At 44.6% G+C, this 22,395-nt stretch overlaps 2 protein-coding genes and 1 long non-coding RNA gene across 5 annotated transcripts in view; 1 reads left to right on the top strand and 2 right to left on the bottom strand.

Annotated features, from left to right (window-relative positions):
• The window catches only part of ZNF830 (zinc finger protein 830), a 108,706-nt gene extending 99,049 nt beyond the window's left edge, over window positions 1-9,657 (bottom strand). Inside the window, exons 1-7 of one of the 3 annotated variants that reach the window (XM_019540531.1) lie at window positions 9,526-9,657; window positions 8,882-8,981; window positions 6,363-6,483; window positions 5,487-5,520; window positions 3,233-3,450; window positions 2,651-2,741; window positions 1,741-1,804 (exon numbers count right to left, since the gene is read on the bottom strand). In XM_019540531.1, the coding sequence (XP_019396076.1) occupies window positions 1,741-1,804; window positions 2,651-2,741; window positions 3,233-3,450; window positions 5,487-5,520; window positions 6,363-6,483; window positions 8,882-8,981; window positions 9,526-9,638 (741 nt within the window). In that variant the 5' untranslated portion in view covers window positions 9,639-9,657. The remainder of the gene's footprint in view (window positions 1-1,740; window positions 1,805-2,650; window positions 2,742-3,232; window positions 3,451-5,486; window positions 5,521-6,362; window positions 6,484-8,881; window positions 8,982-9,525) is intronic. The other 2 variants (XM_019540541.1, XM_019540523.1) reach the window with 2 other exon arrangements.
• A 43-nt stretch (window positions 9,658-9,700) lies between these two features.
• LOC109313834 lies at window positions 9,701-10,067 on the top strand. The gene is made up of 2 exons (XR_002102155.1): window positions 9,701-9,965; window positions 9,996-10,067. It is a non-coding gene; the product is annotated as an uncharacterized LOC109313834 (long non-coding RNA).
• A 1,412-nt stretch (window positions 10,068-11,479) lies between these two features.
• BAG1 (BCL2 associated athanogene 1) overlaps window positions 11,480-22,395 on the bottom strand; it is a 32,262-nt gene continuing 21,346 nt past the window's right edge. Inside the window, exons 6-7 of the mRNA XM_019540567.1 lie at window positions 19,999-20,061; window positions 11,480-14,602 (exon numbers count right to left, since the gene is read on the bottom strand). Of these exons, the coding sequence (XP_019396112.1) occupies window positions 14,513-14,602; window positions 19,999-20,061 (153 nt within the window). The 3' untranslated portion in view covers window positions 11,480-14,512. The remainder of the gene's footprint in view (window positions 14,603-19,998; window positions 20,062-22,395) is intronic.

The raw sequence follows: 22,395 nt of genomic DNA, 5'->3' as shown, positions 1-22,395 counted from the left end.
CACCCACACCTCTTAAAGTCATTTTAAGTTTACCACAACAGGCAAACACACTTCTCAGCTTAGTATAGGGATATGGTGCAGACAATATGATGCTCTTGCTAATCTTGTGGGTCCAGCAGAACTCATATAGAAGGAAAAATACCAGTGACATTGATACTACTGTAGGTAAAAACAGATATACAGCTGCACTAGCCAAATTTGAGACATCAGTGCCCACTGCCCATTCCAGATATGTACATGCTGGGTTTTTGGTTGTAGCTGTGTTGGTCTAAGGACACAGGCAGGCAAGGTTCTTTGGGGAGATGTGATATCTTTTATTAGACCAACTGAGTAGTTGGAAAAAAGTTCTTTGCAAGCTTTCAGGCGTAGTCACCCTTCTTCGGGCACAGGGAGTCTCTGCTGTTCTCCCTGATCTCAGAACAGCAGAAATTCCCTATGCCTGAAAAAGGGTGATTGCATCTGAAAGCTTGCCAAGAACTTTTTCAACTACACAGCTGGTCTAATAAAAGATATGTACACGGTTACTTCACTTGTGGCACAAAATTCTGAAATTACTATACTGTAGTACAGGAATCTGTGACCTGCAAAGAACATTTTATAACCATTTCCTGTTACGTACTTCAAGATAAGGTATGCCCATTTCAGGTCACATGCCACCAACCAGCATGTACAGTGCACTGGCAGCTGTGGAGAAAATAAAATGGGCACTGCCCAGTAAGAAAAAAGTGTAACTGAGGCAGTGTGTAAAGAAAAATTAGAAAACATGATGCATTCTAGTGCAGTTCTATCATTCTTGGTCTGTTGTGCTAACACTCATTGCTCTTGTTGACTATCAGAAAACATTGATCAACCAAACAGAGATACAGTATTTGCTTTAGTTACTGAGAAAAGGCTATGTTTCTATGATGTGGTCTAATGCAAGCACTGCAAGAACATTCTAAGGCAAGTTCAACACTGATACTGATTTAATAGAAAAACAGAAAACAACCCACGTTAATGATTTTCAGCCCACTGCTCTGTTTGCCACTTTGACAAGACAACATTGGAAAAAAGAAGTATGCAATCTATCAAGTTTTTTTTTAAATCATCAGTTGTACAGAAAGAATAGTCTCTCAATAAGCAATTTCTCTATGGTTGATGCACCATTCTCAAGCAAGCATAAAATGGTTTTATATACGACGTTACCATCTGTTGTGTGATACTTGCATACAATGCACAAATGAAACCATTGCCAGAGGCCTTATTTTTGCTCCAGAAGACATTATAATGCAAATATTCTCAAGCGCTTTTTCTGTCAGCAGATCTCAAAGCACTGTATGCAGTAAATATCACTGCCCTTGTCTGATAAAAGGGGTAAGTGAGGCACCACGCAATCAAGTTACTTACCAATAGCCAGCCAACAGGCAACACTAGAGCTGGGAACATAACCCAGAACTCCTGAGGTTCAGTGCTTCCTGCTTCAATAAAAAAAATTTTTTTTAACTACAGAGGAGCTGTACTGCACTGCAGCTAGCTCACAGGAACAAAGCCAATCTGAGAGACTGGTCAAACACCGTATGAAATGGAAAAGAATTAACACTACACTTGCTCCAGTTAATAGTCAAACAGAATAAACCTCTCTTAGTTAGTCTTTTGTGCTTATTTTAGTTTGAATTTCCTGAAAAGCCTCCCCAACCCAATACTCAAAGAATTACTGAGAACAAGGCAAAACACAACAAACAAACAAAAAGGATTACTCACTTTTGCATCCACTTCAGGATCATCAAAGAACCCTTCTGGCAATGCTTCTGCAGTATTTTCTTTCCTGAATATTAAAATACTGACTGTTATTTTGTGCCAATGTTTTATCGATCCAAATTTTAATTCCACAGACAAAGCAACGAGAACAGACGTCCGTGATAGTTTAAATGAGGAGCAAGTAAGAGCCTATTACTTCCCCACATGCAGCAGTAGTTTGACACAAATCGCAACAAAACTTGTCTGCCTGAAGAGATAATAGAGCTAGGCCAAAATTAAAAGGAAACTAAAAAGGTTGTAGACCCATATGCAGAATTCCAACAGATCTACCACTACTTTAGATTCCGATTTTGAAAGCCTTAGCCAGTGTTTACAACAAGGTAATTTACGATAAACAGAGGTGTCAAACACATGGCCCACAAGCAGGCTCAGCCCGCAGAGCCACTCTATCTGGCCAACCACTGGAAGTCAGGAAGCATAGCAAGGGAGAGTGGCCTGCTACAGAATCAAGGGTCTTTGGACCTTGGTGGACATGGTGATCAGAAACAGAAGAGAGGGTGAGGGCTGATATACTCCTGCATGCCCTCCAGACACTTCACCCATCGCCACTGCCACAGCATAGGGGACACAGTGGAAAGGAGAACTATGCTATGTGCCCCAGGTTGGAGCTGCTACTGCTGCATGTCACCATCTGGATGCAGTCCAGTGGTGTAAGGTGAGTTCGACATCCTGCTATAAAGGAAAATGAAGACTTATACAAGAACCAATAAACAGGTTTTCCTTAAATCAGTTGTGACTATGATATGCCTATGTTATCAAGTTGTCTGTTACCTGGAACAAGTTGTCCGTTACCTGGAAGAGTAAAGAGTGTTTGCATTCCTCAATGTAATAACATTTGATTGGACTAATTTACCTTTCCACTGCTTTTTCTTGTACTTCTGGTTTTTGTATGGACCCAGAATGGGAAACTATAGGAGCAGATACAGTTCCGTTGTCAAAAAAGTCTAAAAGAAAGGACACAGAAAACTGTTATTCAAATCTCCACAAAAAGTTTGACTACAGAGAAATGTAAGGGATGATGGTACTAACCAAGAAAAATCTAGCTGGACAATACTCCTCTTGAATAGGTCAAACAACTGGCATGAAGTGTATGATTACATATTTTACATCTACAAATTTCAACAGGATGAAGGAGAAATGCAATATAAAATGACTGACATGCTAAAAAAATAGTGTATGATATAAACTTTGAGAATGTCTGTTACATGGGAACCTTTAGCTCATATAATCATCTAAACAAATTCTATACAGATCAAAAAGAAAAGCTAATAAAGAAAGAAAAATTAGACAAGAAATATCTGAAACAAACAGAACATACCCATAACTACTAATTCAAGTGCTAGCTATATTAAATCAGAAAAGCTCTGGCATAATTTGTAACACATTAGCAAACAACATTTTTGTTACCAAATGTTATGCTGTGTAATTCAATTACCTGCTGGTAAAGTGTTTGCTACTGCTTCTTGAGCTGGAGGTAGAATTTCTGATTTTTGTGCACTAGAGTTGCTAGCATCATCTTTTTGTTCTTCCTTTTCTTCGTCATCATTATCATCATCATCATCATCTTCAGGCAGTACTGTGGGAGCTGAACCCTTTGAAAGCAGTCCTTTTGTACCTGCTTGCTCTGGTTCATCAAAAAAGTTTGTGGGTAGCCTAAGACAGGACATAGAATGTGAACACTTGTAACTGGATAAAAGTATTTGAAACCCACTTACCATATTTACTCAAATACAAGATGAGGTTCTCTCATTCCTCCCCCCCAACACTCTTCACCAGCCTTAAATGTCTGGCAAACATTACCAAACAGGGCCCCAAACAGTTCCCCCAAAAATCCCTCTGTTACCACCTCTGTCAGCCTGGTGCATATGACTAGTGTGGCCTCACCCTCTACAAAGTGGAACCAAACCAGGTTAACCTATGTTTCATCTACATACACATTTTTTGATGATCCCAGGACTTGGGACAAGAACACCCAGTTCCTAATTAGCACATGGATCTATCCTGGTACGGAAAAAGCACATACTGAGCAGTGCTGAGCTATGGAGTCACCATCGTTTTAAATACTGTTGACTCTGCTAGGGCCTAGCCCAGGGGTGGCCAAAACACGACCCGCGGGCCGGATGTGGCCCACCAGGCCATTCTATCCAGCCTGCAGGACCCCTAAAAAATTTAGAAAATTAATATTTATCTGCCCCTGGCTGCCTGTCATGCAGCCCTCAATGGCTTGACAAAACTCAGCAAGTGGCCCCTGCTCAAAATAACTGCCCACCCCTGGCCTAGCCCAACGAACTATACGGTAAATCATGAAACTTTTGGCTTTGGATTAATATTATGCCTAGTTTGTACTATACCTAAGTAGGTGCCAAAGTGATGCTTACAAGTGTGTTTATGGAGTAACCTGTGCTAAAGCTTGGAACAGTTTAAAAAAAATAAAATAAAATGCATCAATCCTGGATGAACTAAGTCTATGGATACCCATAGTAATTTACTTATACAGGTTTCCCTCACTTTATGCAGGTTCTCTATGTGCAAATTCGCTCTTATGCAATGACCCTTTTTATACCAAAAATTCGTTATATGCAAGGTAAATTCACTCTTATGCAATTGGTGTGGTGGAAGCTGCCAGTCAGCTGCTCTGTGCAGTACGTTGTGCAAGTGATGTGCACCAAAATATAGTCTCCTGTGTGGATCTGTGCTCCTTGCTTATTTTCTGCAATATGTGTTTCTGTAGTTGCCATCCCCATTATGATAGTGCCCTCTGCTCATGTGTACTGTGTGCTGTTGGTGAGTACCAAAATTGTCTTATAAAAGTGGTAGAAATGGGTCTGGGGGTCAGTACAGTCAAGGTCTTGGAAAGCATCTCTACTTGTTATATTGTAAAGTGGGTTCCCTTTATGCGAATTCAAGTTATGTGCCATTTTCCAGGATCGCATGTACAACATAAAGCAAGTGAAACCTGTACGAAAATTACTACAGGTATGTTTCTTTCAAAGTCAGTGTTTTAAAATGTCCCCCCGCTTCCATATGCTCAAAGAGCAGGATATGACAGTAATGAGGGGAGATGTGGAGGGATTGGGGGGGGGGGCCTGCAGAGGGCATGGGAGCCACCTGACCCCCCAACCTTATTTTCCCTGCTGTAGCAGTGAGAAGGGGAAAATCTCCAATAATTAGATTCTATACCTGGAAAATTATAACAAATGTATACATTTTCCATATACAGAATTAAATTATTGTAATTACTGGGGGATTGTCTTATATTTGAATAAATATGGTACTCAGTGTACACTATTATCTACATAACAGAAGACACTGAACAATTAAAAATCTACACAAAATTATGGCTTTCTTCTGAGGTTCACCAGGAGGTCAGCTCATATTTCTGGGCTATTTCTGGATTAGACTGTGTAATACTAAATGTCAAAAAAAAAGACATGCTACACAGGGAATAACACAGAAAAGACTGAACTCTCATTTCTCTTGACACCATGTAGATTTAGCCACACACCACACTCAAAGTAACTTGCATATATTTTATCCACAGTTAATGTACTAAAGAAATTCATTATGTTAAAAAAAAAATCAACCAAAAGCTGGTAGCCTAAGTACAGAGATATGATGGGGAAAACAGGATAAAACAGGGGCTTACAAAAAATACCAATAAATCACATATGAAAAAAATATATACTTACCCAGATGTAGAAGTCTGTGTCTGGTCATTTGAACCTGAAAAAGTAAATCAAGAATCACTTATTACTGGTCAAGGAAAAAACACAAAATAAAGAGAATGTACATTATATAATGTTGCGGGGGGTGCTATCATGACTTCTGAACTGCTGCAAGTTAGGTGCTCATTCTTATTTTTCTTACTATTAATAACAATTATGCACAAAACTAAATAATGTAGAATGGGGGGTTATTACTGTTGTTTTGTTGAAGGGTGGCAATTAAACTCCATTTTTCTCCAGACTTTGTCATTCTCAAGTTAGACAAATTCATTAATAACTTGTTAGCATGATCTTAAAAAACACTCCATTGTAACAAACTTATAAAATCACTTTGCTACTGACCTTTTAATATATAGAACATATTCCAACCATCAAAAATCACTATTGTTATCATTTTCTTCCTATATAAAAATATGCAGAAATACCTTGCTCTACAATAATAGGCTGAAAGCTGTGCCAGCACAGCACTACTATACATATTCCACAAACCAATGCATGCAGAGCCCTGACCCTACATCTACTCAATGCTGCTTGCATGACCCTGACCTTATTCATTCCTCACAGTTAAAGAAGGTTAAGATGATGTGATGAATCGCTGGGAAATAAATGCAAGTAGTATTCTGACAACATAGAAATAGTACTTTGAGGTTGACAAATTCCAAAGCACATTTGTTTCCATAGACAATTTTCATAAACATCTCAATTTTACTATCTATGAATGCAATTAATGCCAGTAGAAGCAATTCAAGTGCCTGCCTTCTCTCTATTGCATTAAAGAAATTGAAAAGATACATATTTTAAGTTCAGCAACAGAACACACTGAATAACACTTTCCTTTACCTTTCGTTCTCTTTACTTCTTGATTTTCTGTGTCAGGAACTTTTCTTTTGGCAGGGTGAGATGATGTGCCAGCAGCGGGGTCAGGTATTAGCTGTTTACCATCTTTTAAGGCTACAAGTTTCTGTAAAAAAGTTTAAAGCAGCAAGTAAAAAAATTCAAAACTTTCTCCTCAAGAACTGCTGTGTCTCAAAGTTTTAATGTTAGAGGCATTTAGTTCAGAGGTGTCAAATGTATGGCCTATGGAACCTTATGTTCTGGCCCGCTGGTCTTGGAGCATGTGGAGCTGGTCTGACATGTTGGCTGGAGCTGGTGCCATGGGCACTGCAGGCAGCACAGGGAGTTGGCATGGGGTATGTGTTGCATGGGGACTAACACTGACTGAAGGGGACTGAACATGGACAGCCTGAGGCCTAATCTGAACTAGTCCCAGAGCCAGCACGCAGGGGCAGTCCAGCTGGGTGACCCATGTGGTATGCCCCCTGTGCACCATGTGCAGAGCAAGCCCCAGAGAGGGGCCAACACATGCTGCATGTGGTACATAGGGCTATACTGGCTGTGCGCACAGCACGTGGTACGAGACATGCGCTGTATGTGGTACCCCACAAGACCTACCCTGCATGCTAGCTCTGGTACAGCCTGATCCAGTCTACTATGAAGGTTCTGGTTGGGGAGAGCAAGAAGCCCAAGTAAGACAATGACAAAAAACTATCAGCAGGCCTGCAGCTCCCATGATGCCACCTATGCCTATGGGTTCACAGCAGGATTGCTGCAGGGCCCTACAACTTGTGTTGCCCATCCATGAAAGCCTCGTTATGCCTACCAACATCCCCACAGATATGGTCCTTCATCACCATGACACTCAGGATGGGTCTCCACAGTACTCCCCTACCTTTGGAAAAAGGAATGCTCTCTGCTGTTCCTGCAGGAGACCCACACAACTCCAGCTGCTAAAGCCAGCTGGCAGCTAGAGTGGGGGAACAGGGTCTATTTCAAACACCTTGCATGTCTCCATGTGATGGAGGATTGCCACCCTGTTCCTTCCACACCTGCAACCAAAGATTTTTCAGGCAGCTGAGGTGGTGCCAAGCCAGGTCTTTATCTGCAAGTCCAAATACATGGGCTCATCCTGAATCTGGTCAATATCTACAGCCCTGACACTCTTAGGGGCTCCAGGGAGACCAGCCAGAAGCGGCATGAGCAGGGCACGCAGCTGGGCAGGGAGCTGCTCCAGGGTCAGGATCTTGCAGCAGTGACAGCATGGAGCTGGGGCAAACTGCGATCAGCTCCCTGCACCCCCCTGCCTGCCAAAATCATACTCACTGCAGGAGCACATGTACAGATCACAGCTTTGCCCTGGCCCTGGTCTTCTCAAGATCCCAAGGTCTCCCCAGCTCTGCCTTCAGCCCCATTCCAGCCACCCTGCCAGTGGTGGGTGTGGGGTAAACAGGCCTGGACAGCAGGGTTGGGTCCAGTGGAGTTGCTTACTGGGAAATGGAGTCCACAGCAGGCCCAATCCAGCCCGTGGGCTGAACTGTACCCAACCCTGATCTGGACTGATGCATCTCCTACTCATAAGCCTTCCTGGCACCCACCATTGGTTTGGAGATGTCAGAGCATACATCTCTGACTCAAATTTCAAAACTTCAAGGTGCTAATTACATCCGAGTAAAAATAAATTAAAAAATAGGAGTCAAATTATAGGTCTAGCTTACAAAGATGTATATTCACACATTTCAAAAAACAAAGTGGCAGCTCAGTGAAATGCACTGAATCATGACTACTCAGGACCAACACACTTAAGCCCCAAGAGACCAAATAATATTATGGTATTTCAATGAGAGATTAACTTTAATATGCAATGACTTCCATTCAAGCTTTATTCATGACACCTGGCATACACAATGAATCTCAGAATCTCAAGCCATCAGTTATTAGCACTCCACTAGCATAAAACCAGTTTAACTAAGGTTTTATCTTCACAAACCCATACATCAGCATAAATACACTTCACTAATTAACACATGGTAGCTAAAACTAAGATTTTATCACATATTAGTTAACATATGGTTAGCTAAGACTAAGAAAAACATAATAAATCATCTTTAACATATGGTTAAAACGAATGCATCCTTTTTCCTAACATGGATGCACCCTGAAAAGACTACTTATACAATCAAATGCTTACTGCTTGAAAGTTTAACTTTACAATTAGTTACTCAACAGATCATTACTATTTAAAGACAAACGTTGAAGATACAAACAGACTTTTGTAACAACAAATAACTGGATCCCATATGCAAATGAAGTGATAATTAGCTATTTTAAAATTCACAATAAAGTGAATAATTAGTAACAATAATTAATTACTTGAAGACTTGTCACATGGGCTTTATGGGCAGTGGGGGCTCCTAGCCAAGGCCTCCTCACCCTGCCTACTACCTAAGTTACGTGTTATGCTATTTACTAGAACAGAAGCCACAAATCACTCTCGAGAAAAACCACAGATTTGCAAGTCTCACCTCTTTGTGCTGTTTCCCAAGCACGTGCGTTTGCCACAACAGCTCATTCTTAATCTGTATGTTGCACAGAGTGCAGCTTAAGTGCCCTAAGCGGTTGTATGTGGAGTTTCCAGTTAAAGAAACACTGCAATGACAAAGCTCTGAATGACAAATTAAACCCCTGCCCTCCCGGAGCACAGCTCTCATGCCTTCCTCTACTTGGGACAGGGAGCAGAAAGCAGCTGGTCATCTCCAGACGTGCTGCTGGTTGCCTCTGGACCTGTGCATGCCATGCACGAGGCTGTCCATGTCGAGGGGTGAGTGGCTGTACAATGCACATTTTCCAAGGGCAACGTGAAACTCAAGAGGAAGAGGGGGGACTCTGGGGGCAACCCCCCAACCTGAGGCACTTAAGGGGGCATGAGGTGTCCCGGGTCGGGCCAGCGCTGCAGGCCAAGGGGAGCCCCAGAGCCCCCGCACTTGTGACGTCACAACAGCATGATCAACGAGAAACCGCGGCCCCGCCACCACCCGCCGGGACGGCCCGGGGCGGGACACAGCCCTCCACCCAACACGGAGCGCCCCAGCTCGGGGCAGGGGAGGACCCGCTGGCCCCGCCCCTGCACCCCAGGCTGGCGACTCGCGCCTCGGACAGAGCAGGATATTTAGCGAAGGGCGACTCGACGCGCTTCTTGCCCGCGCCCGCACGCTGCTTCTCCCGCATAAGCCGCCGCAGCTCCTCCTGCCGCACTAGCTTCCCGCCCGCCGCGGCCGCCATCTTCCACCCGGAAGTGCCGCATCGCCACTTCCGGTCCGGGGAAGGCATCAACGCGGCGGGCGGGGCCTGGGGCGGTCTGGGAGCTGGGGGCGGGGCCTCGGGGAGCCCCGCCCCTGACTGCTCTCACGTGACAGCGGGAGCGGCAAGGGGTGTGACGTTGCGCCTGGTTCGCTGGGCGACCGCGCCCGAGGCACAGGGACAAAAATCCCGAAGACTGCGGCAGCGCAGGCTGCTCGGGTGAAGCCGGTGTCGTTTGTCGGACCAACTCCAACGGGGGCAACAATTCTTCGCGAGCACAAGCGCCCTTCAGGCAGCCGCAGAAGGAGCGTCCGCCCGGCTGCAGACAGCCCCGCCCAGCTTCTGCCGACGGCCCTGGCCTCGGAGCAGCCGCGTCGACGGCGCGAGCAGAGACGCCCGAGCAGCGGGAGACGACCGCTGCTTTTAGCCCCTGATCGCGGCTGCCACATCCCTTACACTGCCCCCTTTCGAAAAGGGATTTTTTTGCCAAGCGTTTACACGCATCGCTGGGATTTCTCTAGGTGATGCACATTGCTGTACACCTTACAGTATCGGCGACACGTAGGCTGGCCACCGCCAACGCTGCCGCCGGCGCCGGCGGGCAGTTGGTGCTTGCCACCGCCCCCCCCTGCCCCCCATCGCCTCTGGCCGCTGCCGGTCTGCAGATGGTGGCCCATCACCAGCGACCCCGCGCCCTGCCGCTGCCACCACCATGGGTGTCTGCGGGAGCTGCCGCCGCCGCAGTCGCCGTGCCCTGCCAACCTCGGGAGGCACACGACTTTAATGCCTACTAGTACCAGCCTTTCTAAAAAAAGGCCCAAACATCCAAAAGCTGTGATACTGTAACTTCAAAAGTAAATTCTCAGCCTATATCCCTTTGGTGCCAGTGGGGCATGGATTTATGGCCAGGATCCTGGTTTTCTGTTTAAAATTCACATTCTCCAATAAAAATGCATAAATGAAATTCTCCAATTTAAAACCCTTAAATCCACTTTTTTTCCGTGATTGAAATGAACTGCCAGTATATATATGTAGGTGTCTCTTGAATACAATGTTTTATTGATATATTTACAATTTTTAAGCAATTTGGAAGCCTATCAATGTCTCAATCCCTCTTATAAAATTAATTCTAAAGACCTAATACATTTTGGCATTTGATTTTATCGTGGAAAATCAGAGTTCCCCCTGCCCCTTCACTCACCAGGATGCAGATCCAGGTGTGGGTGCCCCTCCTTTCCCCCCACTTTGTGGTACTGAGCAACCCTGATATGCAATGTCCTGGCTGTGCCATTGCCCCTCACTCCCAAACCATGGACCATGACCCTGCCAGTGCCCCTAGCTCCTGACCCACAGCCCCAACAGTGCCCTCCACTCCCAACCCACTACTCCCCACCCCAGGCCCCACGTGGCTTGTGCATCCCTCCCCCAACATGGCCTGTGCTCCTTCATCCCTGCCATAGACTTACCTGGAGGGAGTTGTAGAAGCTGCTTCCCATCACTGCCTGGCTGCCATGTGCATATACACGTGCACATGCATGTGGCACCTCCTGCCCGGATTGCTCTCCATCTGCTCCCCGCAGCCCCTTGCAGGCTGGAACTCAGCCAGTTTGCAAAGGGGAACCCATCATTTCTTGCATTTTTCTCCTTTAAAATGGGAAAATCTGTGATTTTCTCTTTTGAAAGAGAAAGCCCACGTTTTTCTCTGCTAAAGGAGAAAACCCACGTTTTTCCACAGCAGTCGGAAAATCTGGATCCCTACTTAAATCAGCTTAATTTCACACTGTACAGAACCATGACATCATAAGGACCAGACAGCACAGAAACTAATTGCATTTTCCACATTTTATTCTTTTTCCCCTTCATTTACTGTGACACAAATAAGTTAACCAAAGTATCCCAACAAATTCTATGTTGTTACATGGACCACTGCAAGTTGGGAGCAACGCTGATGAATTCAAAGGCATTACTCCAGATTTACAAGTGTAACTTACAGAACTTGAGTCATAGACAACACCACTAAAAGTCTGACATTTTTATGTTATTCTTCAGAGTTAATGAACAAGAAGTCCCGTTTCTCTGAGGTTCTACAGCTCTAAGGAAGTCAGTTTTGGTTTACATCATATTGCAGCCAAAAGGGGACTTGTGGGAGGGAAAGTAGAGAGGCGTTGTTTTACTCGCAACTTCCAATACAGGTTGTCTTCTATGAAAGACGCTGCATGCATGTCAGCTTGAAATGTACAAATAGATCCAAAGTAATAATAACTGGTACAAAATACTGAGATAAGTGAAATGAATACCAAGCAAATAACTTATTTACTTTTTGAGACAGGGGAAATGTCTATAAAGGAAAGTTGATTCAGTACCAGAATGGGTAGTGTGCCTATCCTATATAATTAATAGGAGTATTGCTTAAGTTTGATTTCAGAATCCCATCTTATTTTTCCAAATTCCCATTGATTTCAATTTTTTTCCTATTCTCTCCCTTCTCCAAAAATAGTCCATTTCACTTTTGCCAATATGGAAAATGTTGTTTTTCCTCCCCCCACCCCAAAAGATTAAGGCCATTGTTATGGGGAAGGTGAAATCAAATGTAAACCTCATTATTTCAGAAACTATTATTATTCACTAGTCAAGCCACACTAAAATCTTTGGGAAGCTTGCTACATGCAAAGTCATTCATTTAAAAAAAAAACAAAAAACCTATTCTTACATTTGGTTATCAAAATAACAACTTTCAGTGCATAATAAATCTGAAAACATACAACAAAATGCCCATGTTCTTCAAATTCTTCAGTCAGAAATTAGTATCTTACAGTATATCTTAATAAATTTCACTTTACATTTACAGTAAGTGAAGAAGTCTTTGCCCATTATTACTGAACTGTCTTGATACTACAAAGTTTTTTCTTACTGCTTTTGCTCAGGACAGAAAGAAGTTACAGAGCTAGATGCAACCCATGCCCTGCCCAGGAGAGAACGACTTACTCCGCTATACTACAGACACCCCAGAACATGTAAGTAGTTAAAATATTTACCTTTGGAGCAGATGGGGACTAATTTACCACCTAATAATGGAGACTAACAATTAAATGGGACTGCTGCCATTGGTTTAAGTGCTAGCGAGATCTGGCCAAGAGGCAGCAATACTTTTTGCTATACTAACCAAGGCTCCACAGGAATGACTAGAAGTCTTCTCCTCTAATACAGGAGAGCCATGTGAACGTGGCAGACTATGATGCCAGTACTAAAAGCTAACATCATGGTCCTAACGTCAGGATTTTTTAATCTTAAAAATCACTGTTACAAAAACATCAATGCTGAGAAACACCAAATAAATCATCTTAACCAACAGTGTGGTTGTCAAGCTCCAGCTCAGTAAAATAGTCTACAGACCTTGAAAACTGTTTAAAATGAAAAACTGATAGAAAACTGCTATTTAACTGAAAAAAAATAGTCACTTTATCCAGGTACATGTGTTAAGTTATCAGCTACTACTTTTAACACAGACATACTCCACACCTCTCTAATGACAGTTCATCACTAAGGAAGTGTCCTCCAATCAGGAATTTAAGTCATATTGGAGGACTATCCACATTGAGGTTTCTTACTTTATTAGGATTTGTTTAATTCTTGACACTTACAATTTTTCCTTGTAGAGATTTTACCTTAACATACCTGGAAAGGAGACACTCAGGCATTTATGTGAGGGCCTATCCTGAACATATTCTACTTCTGACTTCTATGAGTTGAGGGCACTCAAACTTGTCACAAGCTCAGGACCCACTGGTCACTGCTTCCTTTGTCACAAAGCACTGGGTATGTATGTGATGGGTCTTTCTGTTAGAAGCAGCTGTAAAAGGGCAGCTCTCTTTATGGAGAAGCTAACTTGGGCAGTGTATTTTTTTTTAAAAAAAAACAACTAGTGTTGAAATTTCACCTTGTAAAACACATTGTGTATAAATATTCATCCACTTACTCTCTTTAAGGGATTAAAAATAATCATTGCATTAAAACACAGCATCATGAACTCAAAGAAAACTGATAAAAATAGCTCCAATCCCACAGCTTGCTTTAATTGATCCCCCGTCTGTAAGAACAGCATCACATTTTTACTAGCACTGCAAAAAATATATATGCTATAAATACACACAGTATAGCAGAAATGTGTATAAAGAAAAACAACAGTATCAAGAAGCTCACAGAAATTGAAAACAGTAGTTATAAATTAGTACCATACATGTTACAGTATGTTCCATTTATTAAGACAATTTAAGGCTAAAATAGTCACCACCTCAAATGTACTCAAGCTTTCCTATATTTATGAACATAAACAAGTATTAAATAGCTATGAATGTCAGGTATTTTTTATTGCTCTACAAGGATGCTATTAGAATAGTAGATTTCCCAACTCTTGTCTCAGCTTGCCTTTTTCAGTAAAGTTAGATCAAGACTTACACCTTAAGTGATGTAAACTGTATAGTTTCCAAACTTGTTTTTTGATTTCCGAGCTGCAAATTAATTTAAAACATTACGGACACTGAAGAGAGAAAATAATGGTCCAAACTTGCCCTCCCAAGGGAATTTTATAACATAATACAATACTGAGTTAGCAGAACATACATGACCACCCACCACAAAAACATTTCTCTATTTCTTCAGGAAGGATTTGTTTTCCTTTTGGAAAGAACAGCTTTAACTGAGTGGCAAATGTGACAACCAGCAAGTAATGACGGACTAGTTCCAGTCGAAATAGACTGGGCTAAAAAAAAAAAAAAGCTGATTATGTGCTCCAAAACAAAGAGCAAACTTTTCTTCTTGCTCATAGAGCAATTATTTCTCCTAGGTAGAGTGATGACTCATTCTGCCAGTGCCAAGTTCTTTGATTGTAGTTTATCCATTTCTTGACCGATATTTCCTTCAACTGTATCACACTGGGCAAGAAAAGCCTGAAAATAAGGAACAAACAAATAGCAGTAGGAGAATTACTGTCATGAAGCGATTTTCCCAAGAATAGCAACTGATGCTCTCCCCATGAAGTCAGGGGTTAGGATATTTCCACAGTTGCTCCCCCCTCCTTTCTAACTGGGGAGACTATTCTCTTCACTTATCCAGCTGAAGACACGCATCAAATTACACATCAGTGAGGTCACCAGAATGCCACCAAATCAATCAGATCTGGTACCCCAATCCAAAATCCCACAACTAGCAATAAGAGGAAAACAGACTGACAAAGGTAGTCTCAATCTGGTTCTTGTTTTTAAAACTTATCCCATGTTCTCATCTACAGCATACATAGCTGTGAACTTAAGTGTGAGTGTGGCATGACAGAACAATGTAGATAAGAAAAGCCAGCAAGCTGGATCTGTAACTTGGGGTTAAGGACTGGCTCCAAGGGCTGAGCTAGTTGGGCTAGGGCAGGGAGCAGAGCTGAGTGCAAGCCACACCTGGATGAGGTAATGCCCCCTCCTGGGGACCAGCAGCAACTCTGGACACTTCCTGTGGATCACCCAGCTATGGCAAATGTATCTCAACTCTTCCCCTCCACAGGGACAAGGGGTGGGGGCTGGCATTCTCATACTTAGCACATAGCAGAACTGGTGTAGACCAGGGGAATCCTTTCTAACATGTTCAGCTTGAAGACCCCACCCTCCCATGTAGACAGCATAAAATGCAGAAACAGGACAAAACAATGCTTAACTCCAATGAGCAGGCCAAGCACTGTGTGGTACTTGCTCATGATACTAGGGTTTACAAGAATAACTGCAAGTTCCTACATCACACCAAGTACCAAATGCATGGGGTAGCTGTTAACTATCAACCAGAAAAGTTGCAGTAGCTGGTGGTCATGGGCAGGGTTCAGGCTAGCTGCATGTCAGACCCCTTCAGTGTCTACCTGAATGCATGCACCTCTAGCTTTTCCCATCCTGGGGTTGAAACCTGTGATTTTCCCCACTCTTACACCAAGTCTCTGGCTAGAGTCACCAGGTTATAGCAGGCTATAGCAGGTCCATCACCATCGTCCTGGCTGGCACTGGAGTACATGTGGTAAGCTATGTTCACAGTGTAATGGGACTGAATGGGGTCATCCCCTACAAGGACCTTCAATAGCTCCTCATAATTCACAAGTGACACAGTTGGTGCCAGAAACCCAACTGGCATCTTATGCCCTCCTGTACCTCAGCTTGAGGATGTTGGTCTTGGCATGGCATGGCTGCCAGTTCCAGCAGTATTCCCAAGCTGCCATCTCTGTAGTTATCCACTCATACACAGCCTGGTTGTGATGGCTTTACCAGCGCCTGCTTGCTTTCCTCATTGCCCCAAATGAGAAGCAGGTCAAGCACCTCCCCTCGGCTCCAGCTGTTGGTGTGCCTGGCTGATGAGCTGGATGATGCTGGAGCAGATATTGTGGAAACTAAATGGGTTGAAATGTGCCTAAACCAAAGGGTGCCCTTCCAAACACTGCTGGGTAATTAAACAGTACGGGCCACAGCTGGTCACCAGGCAGCAGCACAAGAAATGGGCACATGTCTTCTCAAGCAGAAGGGCACTGGCAGCAGTGATGTCCCAAATCTTTTGCCAATGTGGCAAGAAATGGGTGACTTGACTTTGTGATCACATGTCAGTAGGGCACAGCCAAGTGTGACCTCTGACCCAAGGGTAAGTAGGTTTGGCCCGAGTCCCAGAGCAGACAGATGCAGCAGTGGGAGGAATATAGAGTGCTGTACTGTGTAATGCCTGAAGAACCAAGCAGACCCATACTGGACATTGCTTACCATGCAGACAGAACATGGAAGAGTTCAAAATAAAGTGGAGCAAAAAAATTACCTGGTTTTTCCAGGTACATTTCTGAAAATCTCTGGATACTTGCAAACCTATTTAACCATCATACATGTCTGCCCACTTCTAGTTTAAACTGCATTTAGAACAGATTAACTGTTGTGTCCACATTCAGCACTGCTACATTTGTTTTGTAGCGCTATATATAATGTCGTTACAGTGTGCCATAGTATGGAACTGGACCAAGCTCGCCTGGGTGAACAGAGCTGCAACACCTCCTCTTCCCCCCATGGCGTATACATAAACAACACACAGCAGCCAAAAAAAGGTAATAAAAAGGGGAAAAAAGAAATTCAGAAATAAGAACATAAGAACTGCCATTTACTAGATCAGACCATAGGTCCACCTTGCCCAGAATCTTCTGTCACACAGTGGCAGAGTGAGGATGCTGAAAAGGGAGAGTGAGCTGGGTATGACAAGAGAAGGTTTTTCCACTGTTCCTCTCTCACTTACAGCCTTCAGCATTTAAAGGCTCCAGCATTTAAGGACCCTAGGATGAATGCCATTCAGTCCTGATAATTTGCTACTGTTTAGTTTACCAATTTCCTCTACAACCTCATCTACTGAAACCTCAATTTGGGTCAGCTGCACTGACCTGTGCTTAGAGAGGGGTGGAGCTGATGATGAAATTTCCATAACATCTTCCACAGTGAAGACAGATGCAAAGAATGCATTTGATGTCTCATCAATGGCCTTGTCATCCTTTAGCAATACTTTTACCCCCTGAGCATCCAAAGGCCCAGCTGACTCCCTGGCAGGCCTTCAGCTTCTAATATACTTAAATACATTTTTATTGTTGCCTTGTGTGTCCCTGACAAGTTTCTTCTCAAATTCTCTCTTAGCTTGTCTTATTAGAGTTTTAGATTTGATTTGCCAGAGTTTATGGGTTTTTTATTTTCCTCATTATTATCTGACTTCTACTTTTTGACTTCCACCTTTTTTCTGCTTACTGCCTCTGCAACTTTGCCATTAAAACATGCCAGCTTTCTTTTGGTCTGCTTTTGTTCTGTGCTTCCAATATGGTGTTCTTAAGAAGTTCCCATGCTGCTTCCTTGCAAGTTCCTCACCTCTTTAGGGCCCCCTTTTAACTTCTGTGCATCTACCTTTCTCATTTTGGTACACAGTCTCCCTTTTTTAAGTTAAGGGCTACTATAGTAGATTTTCTTGTCACCCCTCCTACATGGAGGTCAAACCCAATTGAATTGTAGTAGCTATTGTTGAGCAGCTCAACAGTAGTAACACCCTTTGGATGAAATCCTGTGCGCTGCTTAGGACTAGGGGAAGAGTGGCCTTTCCTCTTGTAGGTTTGAGGACTAACTGCTCCAGGAAGCAGTCTCTTATAATATCAAGAAATGTGGTCACTGCATCCTGGCCTGATGTTAGACCAGGGCAGGCAATTATTTTGGGTAGAGGGCCGCTTACTGAGTTTTGGAAAGCTGTTGAGGGCTGCATGGGTAGCCCTGCCCCTTGACAGGTGCCCTGCTGCCCTGGTCCCCCATCTTGGGACTGAAGTCCCACCCCTAACCTCTGACCTTTGCCACCGGAAGTCCCTCCCGTTGCCCCTGAAAGTACTCCTTTGGGGAAGAGGGTTTGCCAACTTAGAACAGGGAAAAAAAACCAAATTATATACTAAAAATCCAACACACAATATATTTTAATTAAATTTTTAAAAATATATTTTTTCGGATTTGTGCGGATTTGTGCTGTATATGTAGAAGTGATTGCATAATAGCTCAACATGCAGTATTACTCTTATATATTGTGTAGGGTGTGCAGGAGTATCAGGGGTATGGTTGGGTGGGTGTGGGGAGCTGTTGGTGTGTGTGGATGCGGGTGGATGGGTATGGAGAGTTTGTGGGGATCTGTGTGGATGGGTACAGTATTTGTGGGGTGTGTGATTGTGTCTAGGGGAGGATGTGGCTGTGGAGTTTGCGGGAAAGATTTGAGGGTATGTGAGGTGTGCACTGGAGCCCCCTTGCACACACCACCCTGAGCCAGTCTGCATCCTCCCCCGCCCCACATCAGCTCAGAGCCTGAGTGCCCTGGGATGCAACAGTGTGCAGTCCCAGCCTACTATGCACCAACCCTGCACCACCTGGCCACAGTATGTCCTGCCACCCTGGGCATGCAGCAGTAGCGGCAGGGACCAGCATTCACAGCCATGACCCTGCATGACCCGCACCAGCTCCAGGCTTACCTGTCCAGGCTGAGCAGCAGCTGGGCAGAAACTGCTGCTCGGTGTGAGGGAAAGCAATGCTTCCCTCATGCTGCTGGGCAGTTTTTGGTATGGCCGCCCAGAGGCTACATCATGCCAGGCTGTCCTGTGGCTCCATCGCCGCTACCTCTGTGCTGCCCAACATGGCAGTGGTGACAGCATACAGCAGCCACAGGGCAGCTCATAGGTGGCAGTGACAGAGCCGCAAGGCAACCCAGCGTGGCTTGGGCTCTGGGTGGCCACACCAAAATTGCCTGGTGGCACCAAAGGGGAGGGGTCGCTCTCCCTTGTGCCAAGCAGCAGTTTCTGCCCAGCTGCTGCTGCTGCTCAGCCTGGATGGTGTGGGAGAGAAACTGCTGCTCAGCATGGGGGGAAAGTGCCCCTCCCTCTCCTGCTGCCAGCACTTCCTGCTACAGCTGCTCGGAGCCTGCATGGGGCTCCCCTGTGTCTGCTCTGCACTGCCACTGCTGCCCCATGAGGCAGCCCAGAGGCAGCAGTGATGTGGTGGAGATGCAGAGCAGCTCTGTGCAGATTTTGGGCAGCTGCACCAGGAAGCATAGGAGAGAAGCTGCTTTTCACCCCCACACAGTGAGCAGCAGTTTGTCCTGCACTGCTGCTGCCCAGACGGGCAAGCATGGGGTCAGGGCTGTGTGCGCTGGTCCCTGCCTGTACCCTGGGGCTGGGGTGGGGGAGACTGGGAGCAAGTGGGTGCACAGGAACACAGTGACAGCCAGACGGGAGCACAGGGCCCGCGCCAGTGTCCTGGGGCCAGCATTGGTGGGGCCCAGAGCAGGGCAGCAGGAGTGCAGGGTCCTGGCCAGCAGGGGCTCTGTGAAGCCAAGCCAGCTCCCCTCTCTCCCTGCTGGCCCAGCCCAGACCAGCCCACCTCCATAGAACCCTGCCAGCCCGTGCCCTGCACTCCTGCTGCCTGACTCTGGGCCCCGCCGGCGCTGGCCCTGGGACACCAACATGGGCCCTGCACTCCTGCGTGCCTGTTTGTTTCCACTCCCCCCTGCCATCACTTTTCCCCTCTTTCCTACCTACCTGCTGGCTGCTTCTGCACCATGTGGCTCCCAGCTGTGTAGCCACAACCACAGGACTCAGCAGAAGCCAACCTGGCCCTGAGGACTGGGGCAATCACCTATGGTCCTTCCCTGCCTGTTATGTCAATCTGTTCTCCAAAAGATGAGCCAAAAGCCTCAAAACCCAACACACTAAAACAGAGGCTTTATTTCAACATATCACACACAGCATCACCACGCAGATGCCCAACAATAATGCAAGACTCACCTGAACCTTTTTCACCAACCCCTTCTTTTTCAGTTTGCAATCACTGAAATTTTCTGGCAGATTCTGCAGTAAAATAATGAACAAATTGATGTTGCTTAATCCTGAAACCAATGTATAAAACAAAAAGAAAAAAAGTGTGTGAACATACATATTAATATTCAATTATATAGCTGAATCCATTGAACAGGTAGTCTGATAACAGCATGCCCATTTAGCTGAACTGATTATTTTGGAAGGTATCCAAAACCATTATAGGCTTCTGCCTCCAGGGAGAGACTGGTGCCCTTTGGCGAGTGACCCAGGCCTACTTGGCACTCAGCTTTTCAAGGGCGCTACCCTGTCCTTCCTTGATCTTACTTGGTATAAATGTGGGAAGCAGCCTTTATATTACTGGAGTGGCACCATAGGTGCCTTTCTCCCTCTTCTCATCACTGAGCCACCTCTTATCTGGCACAATCAATAACAAGCTGAGTCTCTCTGCAGAGTGTCTCTACCCTCACTCAGCCTAAGTCCCTCTCCCAAGCATCTTGCCCTGGAGTAAGCTCAGTCTCATTGCAGAGCATCTCTGTCCTCAGTTAGGCTCAGCCCCCTGTGTTGGTGTCTTGCCCCTGAACAAACTCAGTTCTAGGGCCTCATTCAGCCTGTTCACACAGAACTGACAAGGTTCAGCGCCCTCAGTCTGCTCTCACAGAGCTAACACCATAAATCAATGAACAGGCCCTCAGGGCCTTCCTACTCTCGTGCTAGCCACCTCATACCTCACAGCTAAAGAATCACCAACAATCCTTAACAAAAAAACAAATCAGCTCTCCAGGGTGCCTTTCTGCAGCCCTCCCCATTTCTACCACTAACTATCCTCCCGCTTTGACTACTCTACGCTTCCTCACTATACCACATCTTTGTGATCCTCTCCCCAAGGAATTCCTTCCCCTCTTGCTCTCTGGGCCAGACTGCCCACTCTGTCTAGAAGCCCCATTTGTATCCCTCTCTAAGCTCCACCCCCTTCCACTAACCTCACTCCCCACCCCCTAATGGTGCCCAGGTGTTCACTGCCTAGATGGCAAGCTACACAGATTGCAGCTTGTTCTGCTGCCAGCCACCTGCAAATCTCTCTGCAGATTGCTGCCTACATTCTCATAGCCTGCCCACACAACTCAGAAACAAGGCTTAGGAACCAGGGTTCAAATTACAGCCATATGGGGGGGGGGGGGTGTTAAGTCTTCCTATAGGAGACAAGAGCCATGCCATAAGAGACTAAACAGCTCAGGCAGGGCACAGACCCACCCCTCAAAATCAGAGTGTAATCTGAAGCCTGTTAGGCATTCCTGTTATATAGGTCAATTCAAGTTACATGCCCAGTCTGTTCTGCAAGTTAATGCTTGGGAGTGAACTGGCATTTCCTGTTACAAGTTTCCAAAAAAGGCTGAGAATCACTCATCTAACCCAATAAATGAAAATGAAGTTTAAGTTAATACCAAAGTTGAAAATTTCACCAGAAAATTCAAACCAAAAGCTGTAACAAAAAGTAGGGCTAAGGGCATCAGCAAGGTCTAGGGCAACATCATGAACAGGGATTGTGCCAGTCTGTGTTTGTGTTGTGCTTAGCATACTAGCAATACTACAAGACACTAAGTAATTGGGCAGACTCCATCCCTTCCCACCCACAACAGGGAAAAAGGAAGGGTGTGAAGCAAAGACCAGATCAGAGACTCTTCCATCACTTTTGTTCCATGTTGTGTCTCTGGTGTTCTCATGACTGCTCTGGCTTTCCCAAACAACAGAAATGACTCTTGTCAATTTTCAATACTGATCACTAAGGTCAAAACAGTAACAACGAAACTGAACAGTAATTTCCAGCACCCCTAATAGCTGGGTTATTACTGTGTTTATTTTGGGGGCTTACCATTGCAGTATGTTCAAATTTGTCTTAGAATTTTTTGTAATGATTTTTCATATTGTTTCATAACATCCTTATGTGACATTTTTGGAAAGAAAACCATAAGGTGAGAAAGGGTTCATTGCAATACCTTGTGCTAGAAAATACACCCTTAATAGCTGTACAAGGAAATCATGACTATAACATGCATGCAATGATATTACAAAACACCAGTGTGTGATACCTAACATTATGAACATCTGTCAAGTCACCGGTTGGATGTGCAATTGGTTTTATCATCTTGTAGTTATTGATTAATAGAGCATTATGCATATGATGACTTTCATAGGGATTAAGCATATGACAGTCTTCAAGAATTGGCCTACACTAGTTAAAGCCACTTTAAAATGTGGTCTCTGTTATAAATCTGAAGATTCATAGATGCTAGGGTCGGAAGGGACCTCAATGGATCATCGAGTCCGACCCCCTGCATAAGCAGGAAAGAGTGCTGGGCCTACATT

This window comes from Crocodylus porosus, unplaced genomic scaffold, assembly GCF_001723895.1.
Source record: "Crocodylus porosus isolate Cpor-Errol unplaced genomic scaffold, CroPor_comp1, whole genome shotgun sequence".
Lineage (NCBI taxonomy): Eukaryota > Metazoa > Chordata > Crocodylia > Crocodylidae > Crocodylus > Crocodylus porosus.
This window is presented reverse-complemented; position numbering and strand designations above follow the sequence as displayed.